General features: G+C 36.1%; 1 protein-coding gene across 1 annotated transcript; it reads left to right on the top strand.

The window, feature by feature from the left end:
* The first annotated feature begins 1,054 nt into the window (after positions 1 to 1,054).
* LOC103449760 (ABC transporter A family member 1) lies at positions 1,055 to 22,565 on the top strand. The gene is made up of 40 exons (XM_008389085.4): positions 1,055 to 1,662; positions 3,156 to 3,235; positions 3,473 to 3,641; positions 4,616 to 4,698; positions 5,324 to 5,540; positions 5,906 to 6,123; positions 6,263 to 6,323; positions 6,522 to 6,608; positions 7,125 to 7,357; positions 7,474 to 7,588; positions 7,676 to 7,765; positions 8,186 to 8,409; positions 8,497 to 8,609; positions 8,847 to 8,953; positions 9,431 to 9,493; positions 10,367 to 10,453; positions 10,869 to 10,967; positions 11,050 to 11,234; positions 11,579 to 11,633; positions 11,740 to 11,811; positions 12,096 to 12,806; positions 12,947 to 13,125; positions 13,765 to 13,975; positions 14,425 to 14,508; positions 15,286 to 15,327; positions 15,418 to 15,514; positions 15,865 to 15,992; positions 16,095 to 16,199; positions 16,684 to 16,830; positions 17,432 to 17,689; positions 17,789 to 17,924; positions 18,509 to 18,588; positions 18,776 to 18,883; positions 19,158 to 19,308; positions 20,021 to 20,157; positions 20,251 to 20,325; positions 20,449 to 20,749; positions 20,997 to 21,130; positions 22,175 to 22,233; positions 22,315 to 22,565. The coding sequence occupies exons 1-40, from the start codon at positions 1,576 to 1,578 to the stop codon at positions 22,394 to 22,396; spliced, it is 5,670 nt and encodes a 1,889-aa protein (XP_008387307.2). The 5' UTR covers positions 1,055 to 1,575; the 3' UTR covers positions 22,397 to 22,565.
* Positions 22,566 to 23,376: the final 811 nt, after the last annotated feature.

The raw sequence follows: 23,376 nt of genomic DNA, 5'->3' as shown, positions 1-23,376 counted from the left end.
TTAAAACTCAAAGTTTTCAAACCCTTTTCATTAGTTTTCCTTAAATTTAAGGGTATTTTAGACTTTTTGCACATATATTTACCTCTAACTCACACACTAAACCAATCTCAATTCCATGTTTGACAACTCTAATTCAAAACCTCATGATTCAGGCCCTTTTAAAAATAAATTATTTAATCAACAGAAAAATTTCGAGCAACAATGTGAAAATTTTAGTTGCAAATTGTGCACATTTGCTTTAGATGATTTTTTTTTGGTTTGAGAAGTATTTTGGCATGAGTATTTTGTGCAACTAATAGATCTTTTTTATATGGGTGAAACTTGTGGTTAGTCCAATTTCGATTAGAAAAATATCTTGAAATAAGCTGACCATGTTTCCTTTCTGTTGTAATGAGTATTTTTCAACTGTAAGATTTCGAGCCAATACATGAATGTCTTGCAAGTGAAATGACGGTAAGAACAAAAATGTTACCTTATTTTGGTTGATATAATGATTTTGTTGCTCAAAATTTTATTGATATAATAACTTATTTTAAAAAATGCCCAAAACTCATGGGTATATAATAGAGTCATCACAAAATGGAATTGAGATTGGTTTAGTGTGTACGTTAGAGATAAATGTGTAAAAAATGTCCTTGAATTTAACAGTTCTTTAATGGAATGGGGTGAAGTGAAACCATAATAGTTGAAAATGTTAGTTTCAGGGGTCAAAATAAAACAAAACTAACTTCAAGGGTCATTTCAACTAATAAGCCAACAATTTATAAGGTATACAAATTTTTGGTTTCTCTCACCTGCCTCTTGTAATCTAAAGCAAAATTTTATATAACAATACAATACAATATGAATACATTCACCACACACCATGATATCTGGTATAATAATACAATATGATATGTAAGCCCTTTCTGTACACAACATTACAGATTAAACTAAAATATTATGATACACTGAAGTTACTATTGGGACAACATTTTCTTATTTATCTCGCGGGTAGGTAAACGTCACTCTCAACCCTCAGTAGATATTACACGTTTTTTCAACGACAGAACTTACCGGCAACGGGAAGGTGCCTCCGCCGCCCAGTCCAAACCAAACCAAAGCACCCAATTCAGCCAAACGCAAACGTACAATTTTTCCACCGAGTCCACTTTAATATTCCCACCCCTCCAAACAAACACTTAATTTTAATTAGTTATTTCTAAAAACCACAAAAATTCCTTGCTTTTGTCGTTACGATTTCTTTTTCATATTTTTATATTTTATATTTTCTTTACTTTTTCCTTTATCTCTTTCACCAATCCTCAACAGACAGAGAGAGAAGAGAGAGAAAGAGAGAGAGGAGAGAGAAAGAGAGAGAGATGCTCCTGACACTAAACAGATGTCTAATTTGGACTTTTACTCAAGCATTTCCCAGTTGCCACCTCCGCCCTCGTAGTCAGCACCCCCTCTCTACTTTTGTATCTCTCTCTCTCTCTAAATTCTGAAACGCAGAGAGAGAGAAAGCGGAAAACGAAGAGGAAAACCGGACTCTGTACGGTTGCGAGCTACTAGGGTTTGAACTTTGCAGCGGAGATGGGGACCGGACGGAGGCAGTTGAAGATTATGCTATGGAAGAATTGGCTTCTCAAAGTTCGTCACCCTTTCGTCACCTGCGCTGAGGTCTCTCTCTCCCTCCTCATTCCGTCTACTTTTTGTTTCAGTTTTTGAATTTGTTCTAGTTTTGATCTTGATTTGTTTGCTAATGTTTCCAGTCTTGATTTTTCTTCTATGCTTTTACGTGATCACCAGAAATTCGGAGTTTTTTTGTCTGTTTTTGTTTGATTTTAGTGTGTAATTCGTTCAGGAATTCGTAAAATTTCAATAATCGCTCAGCAATTATAGCCGCATTTGTTCTGTAATTCATTTCAATTTTGGTAATTTTTGTTTTGGTGACATTTGTTTTCCTATTTTTAGAGGATAATTTCTAAATTAGAGTTGTGGAGAAAAGCTCGAGTTATCCGACCGACGACTGTAAAGGAACTACATCTTAGAACGATTATATGTAATGTTCTGTAGGAAAAGAAGAGTAGGTAGGCGGTGAAATTCAAGGGTCAAGTGATTCCAGATAGTGAAATTCTCTCTATCAGATCAATCATGAGGGTTGAGAAATTCAAGATGATGCGGTTCATAAAATGAGAGTGAATGAGTACTCTAAAAAGTTCATGTACTTATAGGCACTGCTACGTTTGGACGAAATGATAAAGGAATGTAGCATATGCAAACATATTTTCAAAAGCTTTGCATCGATATCTACTAAGAACCTATCCAACTGATCAAGATGCACAATTAGAATCACATCCATACTATTTTATGCCTTTTGGAAAATATAATTTTTTTCGTTGTTTTATGTGGTTGTTTTGTAAATGCCAGATCATGAATCAGTAACTGCATCCCGTCTAGATAGCTAAATTGTGGAGTGTACATGTTCATTGGATACTTTTAGGATAGAAGGGTAAATTTTACAGAAGAACTGATAGATGCTATGCCATATGGAACCAGAACTGAACAAGATGTGAGCATGTTGATATTGTGTATGGGAAGACGTGAAAGGATAGGATTTGAAATGAACTTAGAAGGTTAATTAGCACATATTCTGATAAAAATGATAGTTCACTGACTATGGTGGGTTGTCTGTGTTCATCAAAGTTCAATGGATGCACCATTTAGCAGAGTGACTTAATGAGCAGAGAGGCTAGTGCCAGGGGAAAAGGAAGACAAGAAAGAACATGGGTAGTGGTAATTAAGAATGATAAGGTAGAGTGTGACTTAAAAAAATATAGCGTAAGGTTGGAGAACTAGGATTCATGTACTATTCGACCTCAAATAGTTGGGGTCAAGCTATGTTGAAGTAAGTTGTTGTCATCGTATTTTTTTTGTTTCCTTTATTCTACTATGCTTCCTTAATTTTAATTTCAAAACTAAATGATGAAAATCTACTGTTTTCCTTCTGAGTTTTGGTTACAAAGTGGCAGTTTTTCTGGCTGTGTTATCATAATTGTTCCAACTAGAATAATTTTTCTGCTTATATTTCTCATTTCTTAATTTTTTTGGATAAAATTTGTGTATAACAGTTGATGAAATCAATCTAAAAATTTCTAATGATTTTCTGCCAGATATTACTTCCTACAGTGGTGATGTTGTTGTTAATAGCTGTGAGGATGCATGTTGATACACAGATTCATCCAGCGCAGCCGTAAGTGTTGACAAACTTTGGCTAATTCATGTATTGTGTTTATGTGTGTAGTGTCCTTGCATGCATGTTGTGTGTGTGCTGCATGCAGTTATGTGCTTGTTACCTGATTTAGTACTATCTATATTTTAAGGGGTGTTTTACTTTGAGCAATACTCTCTCAAAAACCTAAATGGATGTTTCACAAAATTTCTTATTTTGTTAGAAGTATTACAACTAAGTTTTACAAGGCTTAACCAGGTATATCCGGAATGGGATGTTTGTGGAAGTGGGCAAAGGAGTGTCACCTAATTTTGAACAAGTATTGGAATTACTGTTGAATAAGGAAGAGTTTCTGGCTTTTGCACCAGATACAGAAGAAACAAGGTCAATGATTAACATAATGTCGGTTAAATTTCCCCTCTTGAAGGTAACAATTTTTAACATTCTTTTGCATGCTACTTCCATATTTTGTAATGTGTGATTGTGTTTCTGTGCTAATGTTTAATTGGATGCATTATTTTCTTTAGTGCATCCAATTTTTTACACCTCTTCTCTATTTCACAATTTATTTGCAAAATATTGACATTGAATTCTTTGCCTTGTATGAATTTTATTTTACAACTCTAGATAGATTGGATGTTATTGGTTCGGACTTTATTTTACCCACGGTTAAGTATCAACGCTATACTGATTTCAATCAAGCAAAATAATATTGCTAAACAAACATCTTGGGTACTGTACCATCCTACCCTAGTTTTTAAAATGGTGTTTTCATGTAGAGGAATGCTTCATCTTCAGAAAAATAATTTTGGGGCTAATGTGACATATGGTTTTTTTTTTTTTTTTTTTTTGATAAAGAATGATTGTATTAAGGTCAAAGGTAACAGGTAAAGAGGTTGGTCAAGAAGACCAAACCAAAACAGAAAACAAAATACTGTTGACATATGGTTCATTCATCAACAAACTAATGTAGGCAATTCTTGATTATGTTTTATCTCAAATTCTAAATCATAGCATTGGTTCAGACACACTGGAAACTACCTGGATACACATGATGGTGAAAACTAGGTTTTCTGTCACAACTCACAAGTGCATTATATATTCTTATTAGTAGTTTCCAATGATTGATCCAGTGTTCAATAGTTGTGAATTCTACTGTTTTTCATTTGTTAGAAGAATCTCATTTTCTTCCACTTTTTAACTGTACATTTAAATGCAAAATTCTGGCTTTTTATTGCCATATAGCTTTCTTGAACATTTTAAGTGAGGCCTTTGCATAGATTTAGCGTTCTTACATCAAATAGAGAAATAAAATAACAGATTTTACAATGTGTCCTCCTTTAATTTCCTTGGCAAAGTTTTGATGACTCAAGCTAATTAATGCACATTTCATACTCACAGCGTGTTTCTAGAGTTTACAAAGATGAACAGGAGCTGGAAACCTACATACGCTCAGATCTCTATGGTACCTGCAATCAAATCTTGTAAGTCATACTTTTGTATCACAGTACAGTTGAAATTTTCTTAAAATGTTCTATTATAATTGGGACTGATGGACTGTAAAAGACTAGTGAGGAACTGCAAATTTCAAATTTTTTTTTTTTGCTGACTTTCTAGTGCGGCTCAAATGTTTCCTTCTTAATCTCTTACATATTTTGGTCACTTGGACTGCATGACTGTAGCTTTTCCTGCATGCTTGATTGATGTGAATAAGCTTTCATTCTTGTAGATATTGTTACTAACTTGGTGCATTATAGTTTTCCTCTTCTGAATTTGATTTTGGTTTCCTGGATATGATGCACACATCTTCATGGATTTAGATGTGAGGTCTATCATACATGCATGATTTTGAAATGATTTATATGATGCACAAATTAAATCATGTTGTGGTATTCTTTTTTGTGCACCAATATCCCCCTTAAAAGGACCTAGCCATCTGACTTATGCTTATAGTTTGAAACATCTTTCATTGCTGTACTGTTTCTCTTAATTGCTGACCATTATTAGCTGGATGGCTTTTTGGTTTAATGAATTCAGCCTGTTTGGTTCTATGAGAATTGCATTATTGAATTTGGCTGTGTGACTGAGTAAATTCCACTCTTTGTTTAGGAATTGCTTGAATCCAAAAATCAAAGGAGCAGTTGTATTTCATGATCAAGGTCCTCAATCATTTGATTATAGCATACGTCTTAATCACACATGGGCTTTCTCGGGATTTCCTGATGTCAAATCCATCATGGACACGAATGGCCCCTACCTCAATGACTTGGAACTTGGCGTAAATGCTGTTCCGACCATGCAATACAGCGCTAGTGGATTTTTAACTGTAATGTTGCTTCATTCATTGTTCAGTTATTGATTTTTGTTTTCTTAATTTCACTTGTTCCTTTAGTTGTTGAATGGAGCTTCTTCCTAACTATATGTCAGTAGCAGGCTTTTAATGTTCTAAAAAACTTATGTAAATCAAAATATGCGAAGAAGCTCGTTTACAAGTTTAACGATTATTATTCAATGACAGTGCATCTTCTAAATTTCTTCCATATTAAATATGTTTACTATTTTTCTTCACAACTTATTTTCTTCACAGCTTTGACGAATCCCTTTTCTTCAATTAAAATTTTGGTGAAACTGCGTCGACTATATTTGTGAAAAAACCGCATCCATTTTTCTAATGCCTTTGTACAACTGCAGCTCCAGCAAGTACTGGATTCATTTATTATTTTTGCGGCCCAACAATCTGACACCAAGGATATAGAACTTCCTTCATCGCTGTCCTTTGGTGAACCTTCCTTTCTAAACGTTCCATGGATGCATTACAGCCCATCAAACATTCGAATAGTCCCGTTTCCAACTCGTGAATACACTGATGATGAGTTCCAGTCCATCATAAAAAGTGTGATGGGTGTATTGTACGTATACCTTGAATTTTGTATATCTACATTTCTTTTATAATTTTGTATTATCCGTGTTGGGACTTGGGAGTCAATATTTGTTAGCTCAGATGTTCTGACAAGCTCTATTTGGTTGATCTGGAACTTGGATGATCAGGTATCTTCTGGGATTCCTCTACCCAATTTCTCGGTTGATCAGCTATTCGGTGTTTGAGAAGGTTTGGTAACTGTTATTATAACTTTAATTGGTACAAAGATGATGATTTTCTTAGTCACCATATTGTTTCTATTTATTTATGTATTCTACCTTTGTTAATGTTTTGGGCCAGTGTCGTTTTTCATCCTCTATGTTGATTTGTATGTTTTGGATTGAAATCTTTGGACTGCAACCCTTTTTTGTCCTTGCAATGTTTCAGGAACAGAAGATAAAAGAAGGTCTTTATATGATGGGTCTAAAAGACGGGATATTCCATCTCTCATGGTTCATTACATATGCTTTGCAGGTTGGTTCTCTGTTCTTTTGTATTTTCGTTGAATTTCCACTTTGCATGCTCTTTGCATTTGTAGTAGAATTTTTTAATGCACTTCAATATCGAACTTTCAGTTCTTTGGCTTTTCATAGAAATCTAACTATTGTTGCATAGAAATCTAACTATTGTTGCATGGCTCTACTATTTGCAGTGTCACACAATGATAGGGTCCTTAGCATTGATCAATTTACAAGGCAAGGAAGTGTGTCCTTAGATTTCTTAAGCACATAGTGTTAGTGTAGCATATCAGTAGTGGGTTGGGTTAGATCATGAATATAATTAGGTACACTAGACCAGAAGATGGAGAAATTAGGTTTACTTTTTTTATTCTCAACTTTGAGCCCATTTGCTTTAAGGATTGGGAAACTGCATTCGATGGTCAACTATAAGTTATATTCCTTAATCTAGTTTAAGTTCCATTGGCGAAAGAGTAAAGTAAAAGAAATTTGGACTTTCCACTGCTTTCTGATTGTTTGATTTCTTCTGCAGTTCGCTATTTCTTCTGCAATCATTACAGTTTCCACTATGGGTAACCTTTTCAAATATAGTGATAAGTCAGTTGTGTTCATTTACTTCTTCTTCTTCGGACTGAGCGCGATTATGCTGTCATTTTTAATCTCGACATGCTTCACACGGGCAAAGACAGCTGTTGCTGTTGGGACCCTTGCTTTTCTGGGTGCTTTTTTCCCTTACTACTCTGTCAATGATGAGGCTGTCCCTATGTAAGTTCTGAGCTTTGTACATTTCTGTGGTGCCTCTCTCTCCTACCCCCTCCCCCTTCTTAATGGTCTGCAAATTCTGTAGTGCAGATGGGTTTCATATACATTTTCTCTTTCAGGATATTAAAGGTTGTTGCTTCTCTGCTTTCGCCCACGGCATTTGCTCTAGGGTCAATTAACTTTGCTGATTATGAGCGTGCTCATGTTGGCCTTCGTTGGAGCAACATATGGCGGGTACATTGTGAATATGGGTCATTTCCTACCAAAATTATTTTAACCTCTATCAATGTGTTCTAATTTTGAGTACTATTATCGTTGTAGGCATCATCTGGAGTGAATTTTCTGGTCTGTCTACTGATGATGTTGCTCGATGCATTGCTCTACTGTTTAATTGGTCTTTATCTGGACAAGGTATATATTTTGGAATCCCATATTTTAATAGAGTTTCCTAAATGTTCGAATAGATGGATCGATAACATGTCAATATGCCATATAGGCTAGAAATGTGGATGTAATCAGAGTCTAGAATATTTTATTGTTCAAGGAAGTTAAAAATAGGGAAAAAACTACCAAACATTGTGATATAATATTGGCTTCATCTGGAGAACGAGGTTAAATTACCCTTTGTTAGTTTTAAAAATAGATCGTTATTCCATTCCCTGATAGCTTAATCTTTTGAGAATCCACTGGTTGTCTAAGAATCTTGAACCACCAAATGTCCATTAGTTATTTATTTTCAACTTATTATGTTCAATTATATTTTAGGTGGTAAAGATTGAATGTAAACTGTAGAATCCTCCTCTTGAATTCAAAATTGGCTTATGTGATCAGGTCCTTCCGAGGGAGAATGGAATTAGATATCCATGGAACTTCATTTTTCAGAAGTGCTTCTGGAAAAATCCAAGCATTAAGGAACTTAATAATCACAATTCCAGTCTAGAAGTTAATAGCCATGACAAGGACTGCAAGAAGGCAAGTTTTTCTGGGAAAGATAATGCCAGAGCATCTGTGGAAGCGATAACCTTTGACATGAAACAACAAGAGCTTGACCATAGGTAGGTCTGTTTAATTTTTGAATTCTTGGGAATTTCTTTTTTTAAAAATTCATTATTCTGTTCTTTACGTTTTTTGTCTACTTGTAGATGCATCCAAATAAGGAATCTGCATAAGGTTTATGCCAGTAAAAAGGGGAAATGCTGTGCTGTTAACTCATTAGAGCTCACCATGTATGAAAATCAGATTCTTGCTCTTCTAGGTGAGTGTTTTCAATATGCTACTCACCATTATGTTGACATTTTAGGTCTATCCATGCAATCTGGGCGTGCACAAACATATTAAGCAGAAGCTGTGGTACATGCCAATTACCAAATGAGACATATAAATAGTCATTTCATAACTGTCATTGACTAGAAAATGAAAACAAGTAAATAGAGTTTTATAGTCCTTGATGCATCATTTTGTTTGTATTGATTTCAAATTTTGTCAATGAAAGGACACAACGGGGCTGGTAAAAGCACAACGATATCAATGCTTGTTGGCCTTCTTCGCCCTACTTCAGGGGATGCTTTGGTTTTCGGGAAGAATATTGTTACAGACATGGTAATCTTTCTTTAACAAGCATCACTAAAGCATTAAGCAGTGGTAAAATAAGGGATTAAAGTTTGGGGGTGTCCTCATTCTTACTCAACCCTAATTGACTCTCGTACAACATGATTGAAGAAGATTACCATCTCTGTGATAAGAATATGACATGAGAAGCTGGCCGATCATTAGCCAACACGTTGTAGGGTTCAGTAATCTTCTTCAATAATTGGATACACTCCGTTCTTTATTTTCTTTGATCCATTAATTGATTCCATAGTTTCCAGTTTAGCTAATCTTTTGCAAGGATGATCCATCAGTGGGATGTAAAAACTGGACAGTTTGGTCCACTTTGAAGTATCTTCCTGTATATATGTCTATGTGATACCAAAGGCTTTCTTTTATATCTTTCCCATCAAACACCTTCTGCTTGCTTTTGTTAATATTTGGAACAGTTCAAAAGTGTGATATTTTATGTTTAATATGAATGTGTAGGATGAGATACGAAAGGAATTGGGGGTGTGTCCTCAAAGTGATATCCTTTTTCCAGAATTGACAGTAAGTGAGAAGCATGCTCTGTTGTCCATCCTTGAATCTGATAATTCCTTTGAAGCTACTAGCAAGATTATGTTTTATCGTCTACATGCTAAAAAAATTTGCTGTAAGATATCTTATGGGTACTGTAATGTATTTTATGTGAAGTAGGTGGAGTTCATCAAATGATTAGATGCTTAAGAACTCTAACTCACTCTCCCAACCATTTGATTTTGTTTCATAAGGAAAAAGTAACTATCTCCAAGTAGTTATATTGTATTTATTGGACGCTGATTGTTGCGAAAAATGGTTTTCCGGGTGCTTAGAGAATCAGTTCGTGTCGTAACTATGTTTTGATAAGTAAATCAAAATATTAAGTCGTGAACAACAAAACTCTATAAGCTACCTAAATTTCACACTAGGGGTTAAAAGATCAGATTTCTAGCCAAACAAAAAATCTGACAAGGAAGAATTCCTGATTTCTACAGTGGCCGAGGCTGCTGGGGCTGACCAAAAATTAACTTGATCCTATAGTTTATCCTTGGGAGCAGCCTCTCCATAAATGGGGGTAAGGCTAGCCGACATTCACCTCTCCCAGACCCTGCGTAAAGCGGGAGCCTTGTGCACTGGGTACGACCTTTTACGACCTATAGTTTATCCTTATCCACAACCCTGAATAATCCAAAAGAATCTATCTATCTCATCTCATTTTTATGACCCTCAAACTGCATCACCCTGCAACCGAAAGAATATGGGGTTGATACTGATAATTTATTGATGCTTCTTGTACTTTTCATATCATATTTCTTTCAGTTGATGCTTTTGATTAATAATGATATTTTGTGATACCTAGAAACACACACATGCAGTGATCTCTGATTTTAATATTTTGTCCAGGTGAGGGAACATTTGGAAATATTTGCTATACTGAAGGGTGTGCAGGAAGATCTTCTGAACGGCGCTGTTGTTGATATGGTTGATCAAGTAAGTTATTATTGCAGAGCTGTGTTCCTTCATGGTTCTGCTTGCTAGTCTGAGCTACTGGTTCTTCTTGCCACTGAAGTATCACATACAGCACAGTATCTTATGTTTATACATTCTGATTCCAGAATCTTAGGCCCTGTTTGGTATCCTTCTGGGATCCAATTTCTTTGTTTTTGAAGTTTCATGTGCAACAAACATCTGTTTTTTCTTACTATGTGAGTTTACATGTTTATCCTGTGACAGAAGTCACAGTACTAAATTTTTGGTCCCGGTATTTTCAGAATATTTGATTTTATCAATGCCATTATAATGCCATGCTACCTTTATTTTATTGCTGTATAACATTCTTATGGGGACAATTTTTTGTTTCATAATCAAATTAAGAGATTTGTTTTATCATATGTGATTATATCAGGTAGGTTTGGCTGATAAAATGAACACTGCTGTGAGGGCTCTATCTGGAGGCATGAAGAGGAAGTTGTCTCTTGGAATTGCACTGATAGGAAACAGTAAGGTAGTACAAAATTTAAATGGCACTATCTTGTTACTTTCCCATGTTGGAATGGGTTGGAAAGTTTTATTGTTTCCATTTTCAGGTTATAATTTTGGATGAACCTACTAGTGGAATGGATCCATACTCCATGCGCTTGACATGGCAGCTAATAAAAAAAATCAGAAAGGGAAGGATAGTGTTACTGACAACGCACTCAATGGATGAAGCTGAAGTACTTGGAGATCGTATAGCCATCATGGCTAATGGTTCCTTGAAATGTTGCGGAAGGTTTCACTTGTTCAAACACAGCCTATAGTGTTAGAGTTTGTTATTGAGTTATTTTTTTGACTAAGTTCTTATCTGAATCCTTGTTCTGATCAAGTTATATATTCTCCGTGAGTTAAGAAGCATGGTTTAACTGACAATTACTTTTGGTATTGGGTTGAAATTATTACGTGCCTTTTTTATATTTGGGATATGTATTCTGTCCACTTAAAAGCTCAACTATATGTATGTATAGAACTCACTATCTGGAATGTTCCTCTGTACTTCACCCATGCATAAAAATTTTAATGCATATTGCTGTGAATATGCTATACAACTTTCTCATGTTGAATTCTCATTTTTCACAGTTCCCTTTTCTTGAAGCGTCAGTACGGGGTTGGTTATACTTTAACCTTGGTGAAAGTAATGCCTCTATTTCTGTTCATCTTTTGCTGGATTCTGTTGATTGGTATCTCTTATCATTGCACCACTCTAACATGCTATGCGTTGTTATTCTTTTTTATGTCAGTCGACACCTACTGCCTGTGTAGCTTCTGACATTGTTTACCGCCATATCCCATCAGCAACATGTGTGAGCGAGGTACTCATCACATCTATGACTCAAGCATTCATGCTGATTTAATAAAAGTAGAGATGCTATTAAATCAGTGATCATTTACAATAATGTCTCTGTAGCTTTACTATTTCTTTATTGACAAAAAATAGGTTTCTTACTTTTGATTGTTCCCCTGCCCTTGGTTGGGAGGGAGGGCAACTGATATATGTGTTTACTTCATTATAGTTTATTAGTTAACAAATTATTATGCATATCTAAACTGCTAATAGTACTGTAAGTTATATGTGGGGTTTTGTATTCCTGTGCAGGTAGGAACGGAGATTTCCTTTAAGCTTCCTTTGGCATCCGCATCATCCTTTGAATGTATGTTTAGGGAAATTGAGAATTGCATGAAACGATCTACATCAAACTCAGAAACAAGTTCTGGCGAGGAGAAGGACTATTTGGGCATTGAAAGTTATGGAATATCTGTAACAACTTTGGAGGAGGTATTCTTGAGGGTTGCAGGATGCGACTATGCTGAAGCTGCTAGTTTTGAACAGAAGACTGGTCAACAGTGTCTTGATTCTTTGATTTCTCAGTCTTCTCATGATTCTTCTCCCAAAAAGATCTCTGAGTCAAAAAAATCCTTTGGATATTATAAAGAGATTCTTGGGTTCTTATTTAGAATAGTGGGAAGAGCCTGTGGTTTGGTTGTCGCTACAGTTTTAAGTTTTTTAAACTTTGTTGGTGGTCATTGCTGTAGCTGTTGTTTCATTTCAAGGTCAACTTTTTGGCGACATTCTAAAGCATTGCTCACAAAGAGGGCAATATCTGCTCGTAGAGACCGGAAAACAATTGTTTTCCAGCTTGTTATTCCTGCAGTTTTCTTATTTTTCGGTCTTCTGTTTCTCAAGCTCAAGCCACATCCTGATCAGCAGTCTGTTACATTTACAACTTCACATTTTAATCCACTATTACGAGGTGGTGGTGGTGGTGGCCCAATCCCTTTTAATCTGTCCTTGCCTATTGCAAAGGAGGTTTGTCAATCACTTTGACTTTCATTTTTTATTATGCTCATTTTGTACCCTACAGAGTTGTGGGGGTACCCCTGTCAATTGTTTTCTCATAGCTTGCAAAATCAATGGTCATTGCCGCTTAAAAGCTATTGCTTGTGCAGGTTGCACAGTATGTTAAAGGGGGTTGGATACAAGAATTCAGACCTAGTGCATATAGATTCCCTAATTCAGATAAGATATTGGATGATGCAGTTGAGGCAGCTGGGCCAACCATGGGACCTGTTTTACTTTCAATTAGCGAATTTTTAATGTCTAGCTTTAACGAATCTTACCAGTCAAGGTGTGTTAAACCGAATTTAAAGTTTTTCCTTCTTCGCAAATTTATTGCATTCCCCTACCATACCTCCCCTCTTCCCCTCTTTATAGGTCTCTTGAAAATGAGGTTTTCATGAGTCTCCCCTTTACTAATTTTTTCTCTAAATTTTGTGTCAATGTAATATGTTTACAATAAGTACCCTTTACCCTACACAGGAAGCTTGCATCTGTAAGAAATCATAATATTTGTTCTGGAACTCAATCTAGTGTAGATGAGATATATAGAGCAGAATAGGTGGGCCCTGTGATAGTATAGATATATTTCATCTACCCATCAATCTTGTTAGTATTGCAAGTCGATTGAGGTAGATATTTGGTCATATATCAAAGATGGGACACAAAATTGTGAAATTAATAGTGCAAGTCATGATCCTTTTGGCTACGCATGTTGGTTTCATTAGCAAATTAGCAATCCTTTAATTTCACAAATTTTGCACACATTCTCTTCTTCAACTGTGAGCTCCATCTACATTTTTCCACAGCAATAATCTGAATGAATGATTTCTTGTGACAAAATCAGTAGCTGAATTTCTAGTTGACTATGATGAGCTTGGAAATTCTTATTTACGGTTCTTTGCTTCACTGTAATGTATGCATGATGTAGGTATGGGGCAATTTTGATGGATGATCAGAATGATGATGGAAGTTTAGGGTACACTGTGCTACACAACAGTTCCTGTCAGCATGCTGCCCCTACCTTTATCAATTTAATGAATGCTGCAATTCTTAGGCTTGCTGCTCGTAATAAGAATATGACAATCCAAACGCGTAATCACCCTCTCCCAATGACAAATAGCCAACATCTGCAACGTCATGTATGTTATTTCCATTCAGTAATATTCTTAAGATTTTGTTTTCAAGTTCACCCTTTAAGCACTAAGAAAGTCATTCTCACTCTATAAATAATTTTTTTTTTTGGCTTCAGTGTTGATTGAATAACTACTTTAATTTTCATTTTGTAACATTCGGAATAAGTGAGACTTATTTATGTAATGGAATGTTCAAATTCTCAAAGCTGCTCCTCCTGTCCTTTGTCATAACCAATTTATTTAAGTATAGTGATGCCAGGATTGTTTTCTTCAATGAATTATGTAACACTGATTGGGTTTTCAATGTTAAATATGGTAAACGTAAACTGTACAATTCTGTGGCCATTCATGGTGCAGTTGTGGTTTTAAACCTCTTCATTCTTTCGATAGGGTTCAATTCAATTACAGATGGGAGGATCTGTGAATTTTCACATTTACCTGTGTTCATTTTGCAGGATTTGGATGCATTCTCAGCTGCAGTTATTGTTAGTATTGCATTTTCATTCATCCCTGCATCATTTGCCGTTCCTATTGTGAAGGTAATGTGACATACCTTCAACAGTCCACTTCGAATGTGTTTGCTTCATAATTGAGTGATTTACTGTACTGTTTAACACTAGTCGTTAGGACATGGTTAATTGAAGTTACAGCTGTAAGTGAAGATGCCTTAGTATTTACTCACTATATTAGTATTGGCAGGCGTTTAATTGTATATGTAGTGGAAGTGGTAAAAGATAATCTAAATTTCTCAAAGAGAATTCTAGGAATGCAGAGTAGAACTCTAGTTAGGGAAACCAATGAAGAGTCTCTTCATAGACGTATTGAATTCATAAATATTGAATGCCTTCACCAGGCTACAAAGGGTCTTATTTATAATCTTAATCCACTAGATACATTTATGATGGATTAAGACTATTTATGCATTTAGGCCAAGCAATAAATGCACATTATGAAGATACATTATACTAGCAGATACAATGTACATCACAAAGCAATGACCCTTCATGTACTACATCATTCTAGTACAAGAAAGCAACTTTTTATTGATGACAACTACAATGACCTTGACCACTACAATGACATAAGGGCTATAATAAAGAAACAACCACAACCAACTCCCAGACAGCACTATACCTACTTGTAGCAAGCAACTGCTAACCTGGCTTCAACTGAAATAGATTCCAATATTGATGACAAAAACTTTATGTCAATTAAACTACGTACCTACCTAAGAGTTGTTCAATGTAATTTTGTATGTTCTATACTGCTCTGAGTATTTCCTTACCCCGGAAATTTTTTTTGGTTGACTGATGCAGGAGCGTGAAGTAAAAGCCAAACACCAACAACTGATTAGTGGGGTACGTTTGTCTGTTGGTTAAATAACCATCCGCTTGTACATTCATTACTGACTCATAAGATTAACCAAATTGTTTTATATTCATCCTCAGGTTTCTATTCTTTCATATTGGGCTTCTACTTTCATATGGGACTTCATCAGCTTCCTTTTTCCTTCATTGTTTGCAATAATTCTTTTTTACATCTTTGGTATGTCTTTAAACTTGTAGTTCTTCACCCTTTATTCTTGTACGAATTTGAACCTCCAACTTCAGTTCATCACTGATATTTTTTGTAAAAGAGAATGTCGTCATTTCTTATGTTAAAATCTGAAAATTGGCAGCATTCAAAATGTTTATTCACATTTTTGTTTGTTTGTTTAGTGTCTGCTGAATAAGAGACTGTTTCGATACGGGATAATATAACATAACATAATCTACACGAACAGAAGACACCAATTAAGGGCATTAAGCTCCACGCTTGTTCTATTTTTTCTTGAGTTCCATCAAACATTGATTATATCTTCAGGTTTACTTATATTACAAGAAAACTGTATGTAGGTCTGGAGCAGTTCATTGGAAGCGGATATTTATTGTCAACAGTTGTCATGTTTTTAGCGTATGGATTAGCAATCGCATCATCCACATATTGCCTTACATTTTTCTTCTCTGACCACAGTATGGCTCAGGTGGTGTATTTTCCATGTGTCATTCTCTTATTCTCACATTCAGACATTAAGCTTGCAACTTTTGGTTATTAACGTTGTACTTATATGCTTATTCATATCCAGAATGTGGTTCTCTTGGTCCACTTCTTTACGGGACTCATTCTTATGGTTATCTCATTCATCATGGGACTTATAAAGACAACAGCAAGTGCAAATTCTTTTCTTAAGGTTGTATTCCTACACACATGTAACTTATCTTTTATTGGTATTCTTCTTAGTGCTACTGCTTTTATTACTTTAATACTTTGATTTACACTTACCACGTCTAACTTTGTTGTGAAGTTTTGGGTTTTGTGGAAAACATATGTATATATAAAATGAACACTCTGCAGGAAGATTATCTAGCTAGTCTTTTTAAAATTTACTTCAAAATGTTGATTCATTTAGAAAAGTAGGACTAATTGAAATGTTGCACTTGATCTTACTATTGTTTCCCAATTATTCTGTTTTAATTCGTAAAAGCATTTTATTGGTGTGAACCATCTAATATTTTAGGAGCAATGAGTCTAGAATTGTTTATCAACTGATGGAGGGATATTCTAGAAATTTGAGCTTGCCTCTTTCTAAATATCGTGATTCAATATAGAAAACTGGGTACTGATGTCGTGTCGATACAATCTTATCTTCCTAACATTTAGATCTATGCTTCCAGAACTTTTTCAGATTATCTCCAGGGTTTTGCTTTGCTGATGGACTTGCATCACTGGCTCTTCTCCGGCAAGATATGAAAGATAAATCCAGCAATCAGGCCCTTGATTGGAACGTTACTGGTGGCTCAATTTGTTATCTTGGTATTGAGGTATGTATCTTGGCCTTGTGCGGGAAACTCTTCTGCAACTGTCTGCTGGAAAAGTAATATTTCTTGAGAAGTGGACGTTTCAGTAGATATATAATGGTAACAAGGAATAACCATACATAGAGTTTTGGTTTGCTCAATTGTTCTTCTATATAGAACCATTCCAATATTTACATGTCAGCAAGATGAAACCCTACACTTGAAACTTTGCAGTCACATTGTTTTCCATTCTGTCAAAATGTAAGCTGTAAATGTATGTGCCTTGTGGAATGACGAAACAAAGAAATTGAAGCAACACATGTTGTTTATGTATAAGATCATGTTACACATATCCTAACAGCTTAAGCCATTGGGATATGATGGTAATCAAACCTAGAATCAGACATCTGGGTCCTAGACATCCTGGATTTGGAACCTCCCACTACAATCTATATGAAAGTAGGAGATCTTGGGTATAAATTCTTGTGGTTGCAGCCTTCTGAACAAATTGAACTCTACTTTTAATTTTTGTAACTTATAAATTTCTTACTATTTCGATAGAAAGTTGTACAAGGTTGGCAAGTACCTTTAGCATGTGCTGATTCAAATTTCTCACCTGTGGCAGAGCATTTGTTACTTCCTTTTGACACTTGGGCTTGAACTCTTACTTTCTAACAAGTGGACACTAGCCACACTGAAGGAATGTTGGAACAACATTAGAAGTATCGAACATGGCACCCCAAGTTATCTAGAACCCCTTCTGAAGAGTTCCTCAGATGTTACTCTTGACCTTGATGAAGATATCGATGTAAAGACAGAAAGAACTAGGGTGCTTTCAGGTTCCATTGACAATGCCATAATTTATTTGCGGAATCTTTGGAAGGTATTTTTATATATGCTTTAAATGATATTGGCGGTTCTTGGAATTTGACAGTGATGATTTACAACCTTGATGGTATAAGCAATATTTGTAAAATTTCAGGTGTTTCCAGGAGGAAAGCATCATAGTGCAAAAATTGCGGTACATTCATTGACTTTCTCAGTTCAGGAAGGGGAGTGTTTTGGTTTTTTAGGAACAAATGGAGCTGGAAAGACCACAACTCTGTCAATGCTGACTGGTATGTAACTGCTGGACACCAGAATATCAGATAATTACTTTTCTGTTGAAACATTTAAAATGCATAATATTGCCTACTGATTTGTTAATTGTTATTTATACTCATTTTTTCTGTGTCATAAAAATGATTTCTGCAAATCTGAGGGAACCGTGTCTTGAGGGAAATGATTTCTGCACACCCTTTTTTCTTTTTCTTCGCACCCGTCCTTTTATGTCCTTTGATTCTTCTTTGCTTTACTTGATCCAATGACTAAGGATAAACATGGGTATGCATGGGGAGAAAAAGGGTGTGTGGAAATCATCTCCCTGAATATATTAGCTTAAATCGAGTTAACTCTTTCTTACCCTTTCAGTGTCTTCTAAGATGAATATCATTATTTATAATGTTTCATCAATGCATCCATAGCTCTCCATATGAACCTGACAATGTGTGATTTCTATCAAACACTAGTAAAACGGTTTCTCTTTTGCTTTGCTTAATATTCATTTTCTGGTCTTGTGTGCTTCTGCATTGTTAATTGGCATATTTCCAATGTTGAATTATTATGTCAATTCCTTCGTTTTGATTGAACAATGTCCATGCAGGAGAGGAATCTCCAACTGATGGGACTGCTTATATATTTGGAAGGGATATATGCTCTAATCCAAAGGCTGCTCGTCGACATGTATGTGTTAATTTTTCTTCAAATTTGTGCATAAGTGTGCGAGAAATATTAAATTGTGGGATGTCATATTTGTTTGTGCAGTGTGCTGGTTGACTATATAAATTTATATCCAGAGACAGGTTTTTTTCCATTGTCTTCATTTATGGTAAATCCTAGCTAATGTTTCTCACTTTGTATTCAATTTCAGATTGGATTTTGCCCACAGTTTGATGCTTTGTTGGAATTCTTAACTGTTAAAGAGCATCTTGAGCTTTATGCCACAATAAAAGGAGTACCAGATCACCGGTTGGATGATGTATGTATATCCAAAGTTCATAGAACTTTTTTGTTTTGGTTACGGAGTTCATAGAACAAAATTTTTGTTTAGCACCTGTCTTTAATTCAGATTTATTTTTCCTATTTGCATAGACTTTAATGAATTAGAATTTCAAATCAAGTTGTATCATGCTAAATTCTAAGGCAAATATTTTTCATGTCTAAATACGTGGAATGAATTTGGCATTCTACCTTTGATAGTTTTGAGTAATCAATCAATTGGTCGACCCTTAATCCTGAAACTATTTGGACAGGTTGTAATGGAAAAGTTAATGGAGTTTGACTTGTTAAAGCATGCCAACAAACCATCATTTTCTCTCAGTGGGGGAAACAAGCGTAAATTATCTGTCGCAATTGCGATGATTGGAGATCCTCCTATAGTCATTCTTGATGAACCGTCAACAGGTATACATAATTGTTCTTACTCTAAAATCTTGTTAGCCTAGTCCTTAAAACAATTTATAGTATAGGATGTTGTGATCAGTATCTTCAAATTTTTTTGTTCCCTCCCTGTTTATATGATGAAACTGCCTTCAAATTTGTGGCATAACATATATTTATGAAGTTACTGAAGATGACTAAAAGGGGATGAGTGAGATTCTTTGTGTGGTTCATATGTGGTCTCACCATGGCTATCACTCATAAGGTAACTGACTAAGAAAATAAATCTTGACCTAACCAACCTTATTGAACGCCAAAGCATCATGAAGCAATTATCGGAGCCATATGAGGGGGTGATAGCAGGTGGTTCCAACAACTAGCTAGGGATGTCAAGAGAGAACCAAAACCATTTCTTTCATGGGAAGTTGATGAAGATTCTCATTGTTGTTCCATTCAAATTACAAAGAACACAATTAAATGTTTCTGCATGAAAGTTGATATAGGTTGTGCTGCCCAAGGCTTGGAAAATGTCTTTTAACACAACTAATTCATCTTAAATTATGTTTTAGGAAATGTAGAGGATACTCCTACTAGGTATGGATTGTGAAATACACGTATACTAGACCCCCCCCTGGGCCCGCGTTGTTTCTATGGAAACTATTGTGTGCACCATATAAAAGTATTTGCTTTTTATTTGGGTAGAGTTAGAATTTTTGCTGACTATTAATGGTACTAGGTATGGATCCAATTGCCAAAAGATTCATGTGGGAAGTGATATCTCGTCTATCAACCAGACGAGGAAAGACAGCAGTAATACTTACTACGCATAGCATGAATGAAGCTCAAGCACTTTGCACTCGTATGGGGATCATGGTACCTACTTACCTTACCACTCGACTTGAAACACTACTCTACTGTTTCTACTGTTGAGATCACTGTATCACCACTATGATGATTTTTTTTAAGGTCGGAGGTCGATTAAGATGCATTGGTAGTCCCCAGCATTTGAAAACTCGATTTGGAAATCATCTTGAGCTAGAGGTATTTCTCTCTTCTTTTCCTTATTTCCCTTCATTGTAGAGTGGGGTGGTTTGAAAGAATTATAACAGGACATGATATATACGGGCACATTGAAATATTTTAAACTTTGTTGCCTGCTCTTAGGTTAAACCTTTTGAAGTCAGCTCTGTGGACTTACAAAATCTGTGCCGAGTTATTCAAGAATGGCTGTCATCTGTTCCATCCCATCCCAGGAGCTTACTTGATGGCCTTGAAATATGCATTGGGGCAGACTCCATTCTGGCTGAAAATGCCACAGTGGCAGAGATTAGTTTGTCGCGAGAAATGATAATTATGATTGGACGATGGCTTGGCAATGAAGAAAGAATAAAGACACTAATATCTCCGCTGCCAATTTCTGATGGGGTGATTGGTGAACAGTTAATTGAGCAGTTGGTTCGAGATGGTATGAAGGATACATGCACTTATTAACTTGTGTTCGTTTAACTTTGAATTTTTTTGGCTTTCTTACTTGATTGGAAATTTTGGATGGGCATAGACTGCTGTACAATTTTTGCTCTATTTTCGTGACGGTGTGATGACATGAAGATGTCAGAAAGGTCCCGGGGTTTAGGGCTTAGGGTTAAAATTTATTTCTTTGTTGTTTTTTCTTTGTCTTGCTATATTTTTCCTTACTCTTGGATTTTGTGCAGGGGGTATACCATTGCCAATATTTTCTGAGTGGTGGTTGTCCAATGAGAAGTTTTCAGCAATTGATTCATTTGTCCTCACATCATTCCCTGGTGCAATATTCCAGGGGTTTAATGGCTTGAGTGCTAAATACCAGGTAGAATTTATCTTATATTAATGTTAAAAATTGTAGTTCTTGTTGATTTCATTTGTGTGGATAATGGAATTTAAAGAAAAAAAAAAAAGAATAGATCTTAATCTCTGTTCTGCTGTCTAGTCCAAATCCATCAAGCATTCAATGGTTTGAAAGACGTACTTTGGATAATGCAAACTTTTTCATATTCCGGATACTATTAGGTCCATAACATAACACGCTGTCTAAATGCTCAGACTGTGAGCCCGTAACTAGCCAATCAGTGGTCCACATAGGAACAAAAATACTGTCTATGAGTGTGCAAGTGCGTGTCGGCCACATAAGAATTAGAATAGCTTTCATAGTGGGTCGGTGGAGCCTGTGTTCATTAACACACCATAGTAGTGTCTTCATCTTTAGTTTTCTGAACTTGGTCATGCAATGTTAAATGGTAAAGTCACGACGGAAATGAAAATATTTGGCACTACGTTGTAAAACCATTATTATTTTAGGGTTAGCTTTCTTAGCTTGTTTTCTACTACCCTGTGGTAGTGTCAGTTTGTTGAAATAGTTCTCATAAATGTCGTCCGCAGTTACAGATTGCCTACTTTTGTTGGTTTTTTCACTATTTTCATCTCCAAGAAAAGTTTTGAGAATTTGAGTTCCACAGAGGCATTCTCAAATCTTGAAAATGCAAGCTTCAATTTCTTCTTTTGTTTTGCAAAGCGGTCCTCTTGAAAGCCATTCAATAAAATGCTAGTTGGTTTACTACAGTTTTCAGAAATAAAATGCTAGGAGAGGTTGGACCCTAATCCATTCATATTCTCACCCTTATCCCTGAATTCTTGATTTCTGGTTAGTGTGGGGCAAGGTACGTCTATTTTGAAGTGTTTCAGATGCCCGAGTACCTTTTCCTTGGGGCGATGTAAACCTCTCTACTTAACGATGGCCAGTAGGATGAATGTTGATCGGGGATCTCTAGGATTCACCTGTGGCTCTAACAAGATTAATATGCGCGTATGTTAAGTATGGATAGCAACTTGTAATTTATCTCAACTTTTATTGCAGTTGCCATATGGACAGGGCCTCTCGCTTGCAGATGTCTTTGGGCACCTTGAACGGAGCAGGTGAATTTCATCATGTCTTTTCTGTCTGTTCATATTTCCTCGAGCTCAGTCTGACCAGTGTTTACGTTCTCTCTTTTCCAGACATCAACTTGGCATTGCGGAATACAGTATTAGCCAGTCCACTCTTGAAACTATTTTCAACCATTTTGCGGCTAACTCGTGAGATCTTAACCGTCTATTGAGGCAAATCTAATTTGAACACTTTGACAGCACTCGGCAAATCACTATCTGGCCCCGCTTTTAAGGTTGAGACCATCAGAGACTGTAAATATCAGAAACGAAATTTGTACATAAGATCGAAATTCGGTGAAAAGTAATTTGTTGCGAAATTACAGATTAGAGTTATACCCGTTATATCATACTTGATGACGACATGACTCACAGAGGCGAGGAATGCCCAAAGTCGTGCCTTCTCTTATTACTTAAAACCCTTACCTAGGAGTTAAGGGGTGATAGATCCTTCTTGTACAAAACGTTCAACAACGTAGAATAACTCAACTCTGCCATGGCGCCCCGCGGCTCCGTGGCACCGTGGCACCGTGGCACCGTGGCTCGTTTTCAAGTTGGGAAACATTAGAAAGAGTCAGTAATGCACTACAACAGTGGTAAAAAGAGGAACCTTTTCTCTCGCCTCCCCTCTCACCCCGCGACCCAAACAGAAAACCCTAATAGCAGCTCCTCCGGCCGCTGAGCCGCAGACACCGTGCTATGGCTTGGGGTCAGCAGCAGCCAAGATCATCTGCAAACTCACCACTCTATCTAAACCCGAATCAAGGGGGATTGTTGCACCTGTATCACTTTCTTACTATCGTAGCCAGTAAAGAGTTTGTGACATGCATTGTTGCACCCTCAAGCGGTTATTCCCTCTAGCGTTCACTCTTTCATTGGCCCTGTGATTGACTCTCGGAAGATGTTTCTCTCTTTCATTGGGAGGATTGGAAGGATTTGTTTCTGCATCATGTTGTCTCTTACCCTTCTCGTTGCAATAAACTCATTCAGCTCCCACTTTTCCTTTTGAGCAATATAACTACTCTTCAATTGAGACTACTTCATTAAACTTTCTTTGTTGGTCTGGCTGCTGGAGTCAGCCTGTTGAAGACTGCCCTTGAACTACGGATAGTGACACATATTCTTGTTTAATTT

This window comes from Malus domestica, chromosome 12 (assembly GCF_042453785.1).
Source record: "Malus domestica chromosome 12, GDT2T_hap1".
NCBI classification, from domain to species: Eukaryota; Viridiplantae; Streptophyta; class Magnoliopsida; order Rosales; family Rosaceae; genus Malus; species Malus domestica.
The sequence above is the reverse complement of the archived record's forward strand: the minus strand, read 5'-3'. Positions and strand labels throughout refer to the sequence as shown.

Excerpts from the sequence above, each read along its gene's own strand:
- LOC103449760 (XM_008389085.4), top strand. The coding sequence starts at position 1,576 with ATGGGGACCGGACGGAGGCAGTTGAAGATTATGCTATGGAAGAATTGG. Across the intron at positions 11,235-11,578 it reads TCCTTGAAATGTTGCGGAAG|TTCCCTTTTCTTGAAGCGTC; the intron begins GTTTCACTTGTT and ends CATTTTTCACAG. Across the intron at positions 19,309-20,020 it reads TCTTGATGAACCGTCAACAG|GTATGGATCCAATTGCCAAA; the intron begins GTATACATAATT and ends TAATGGTACTAG.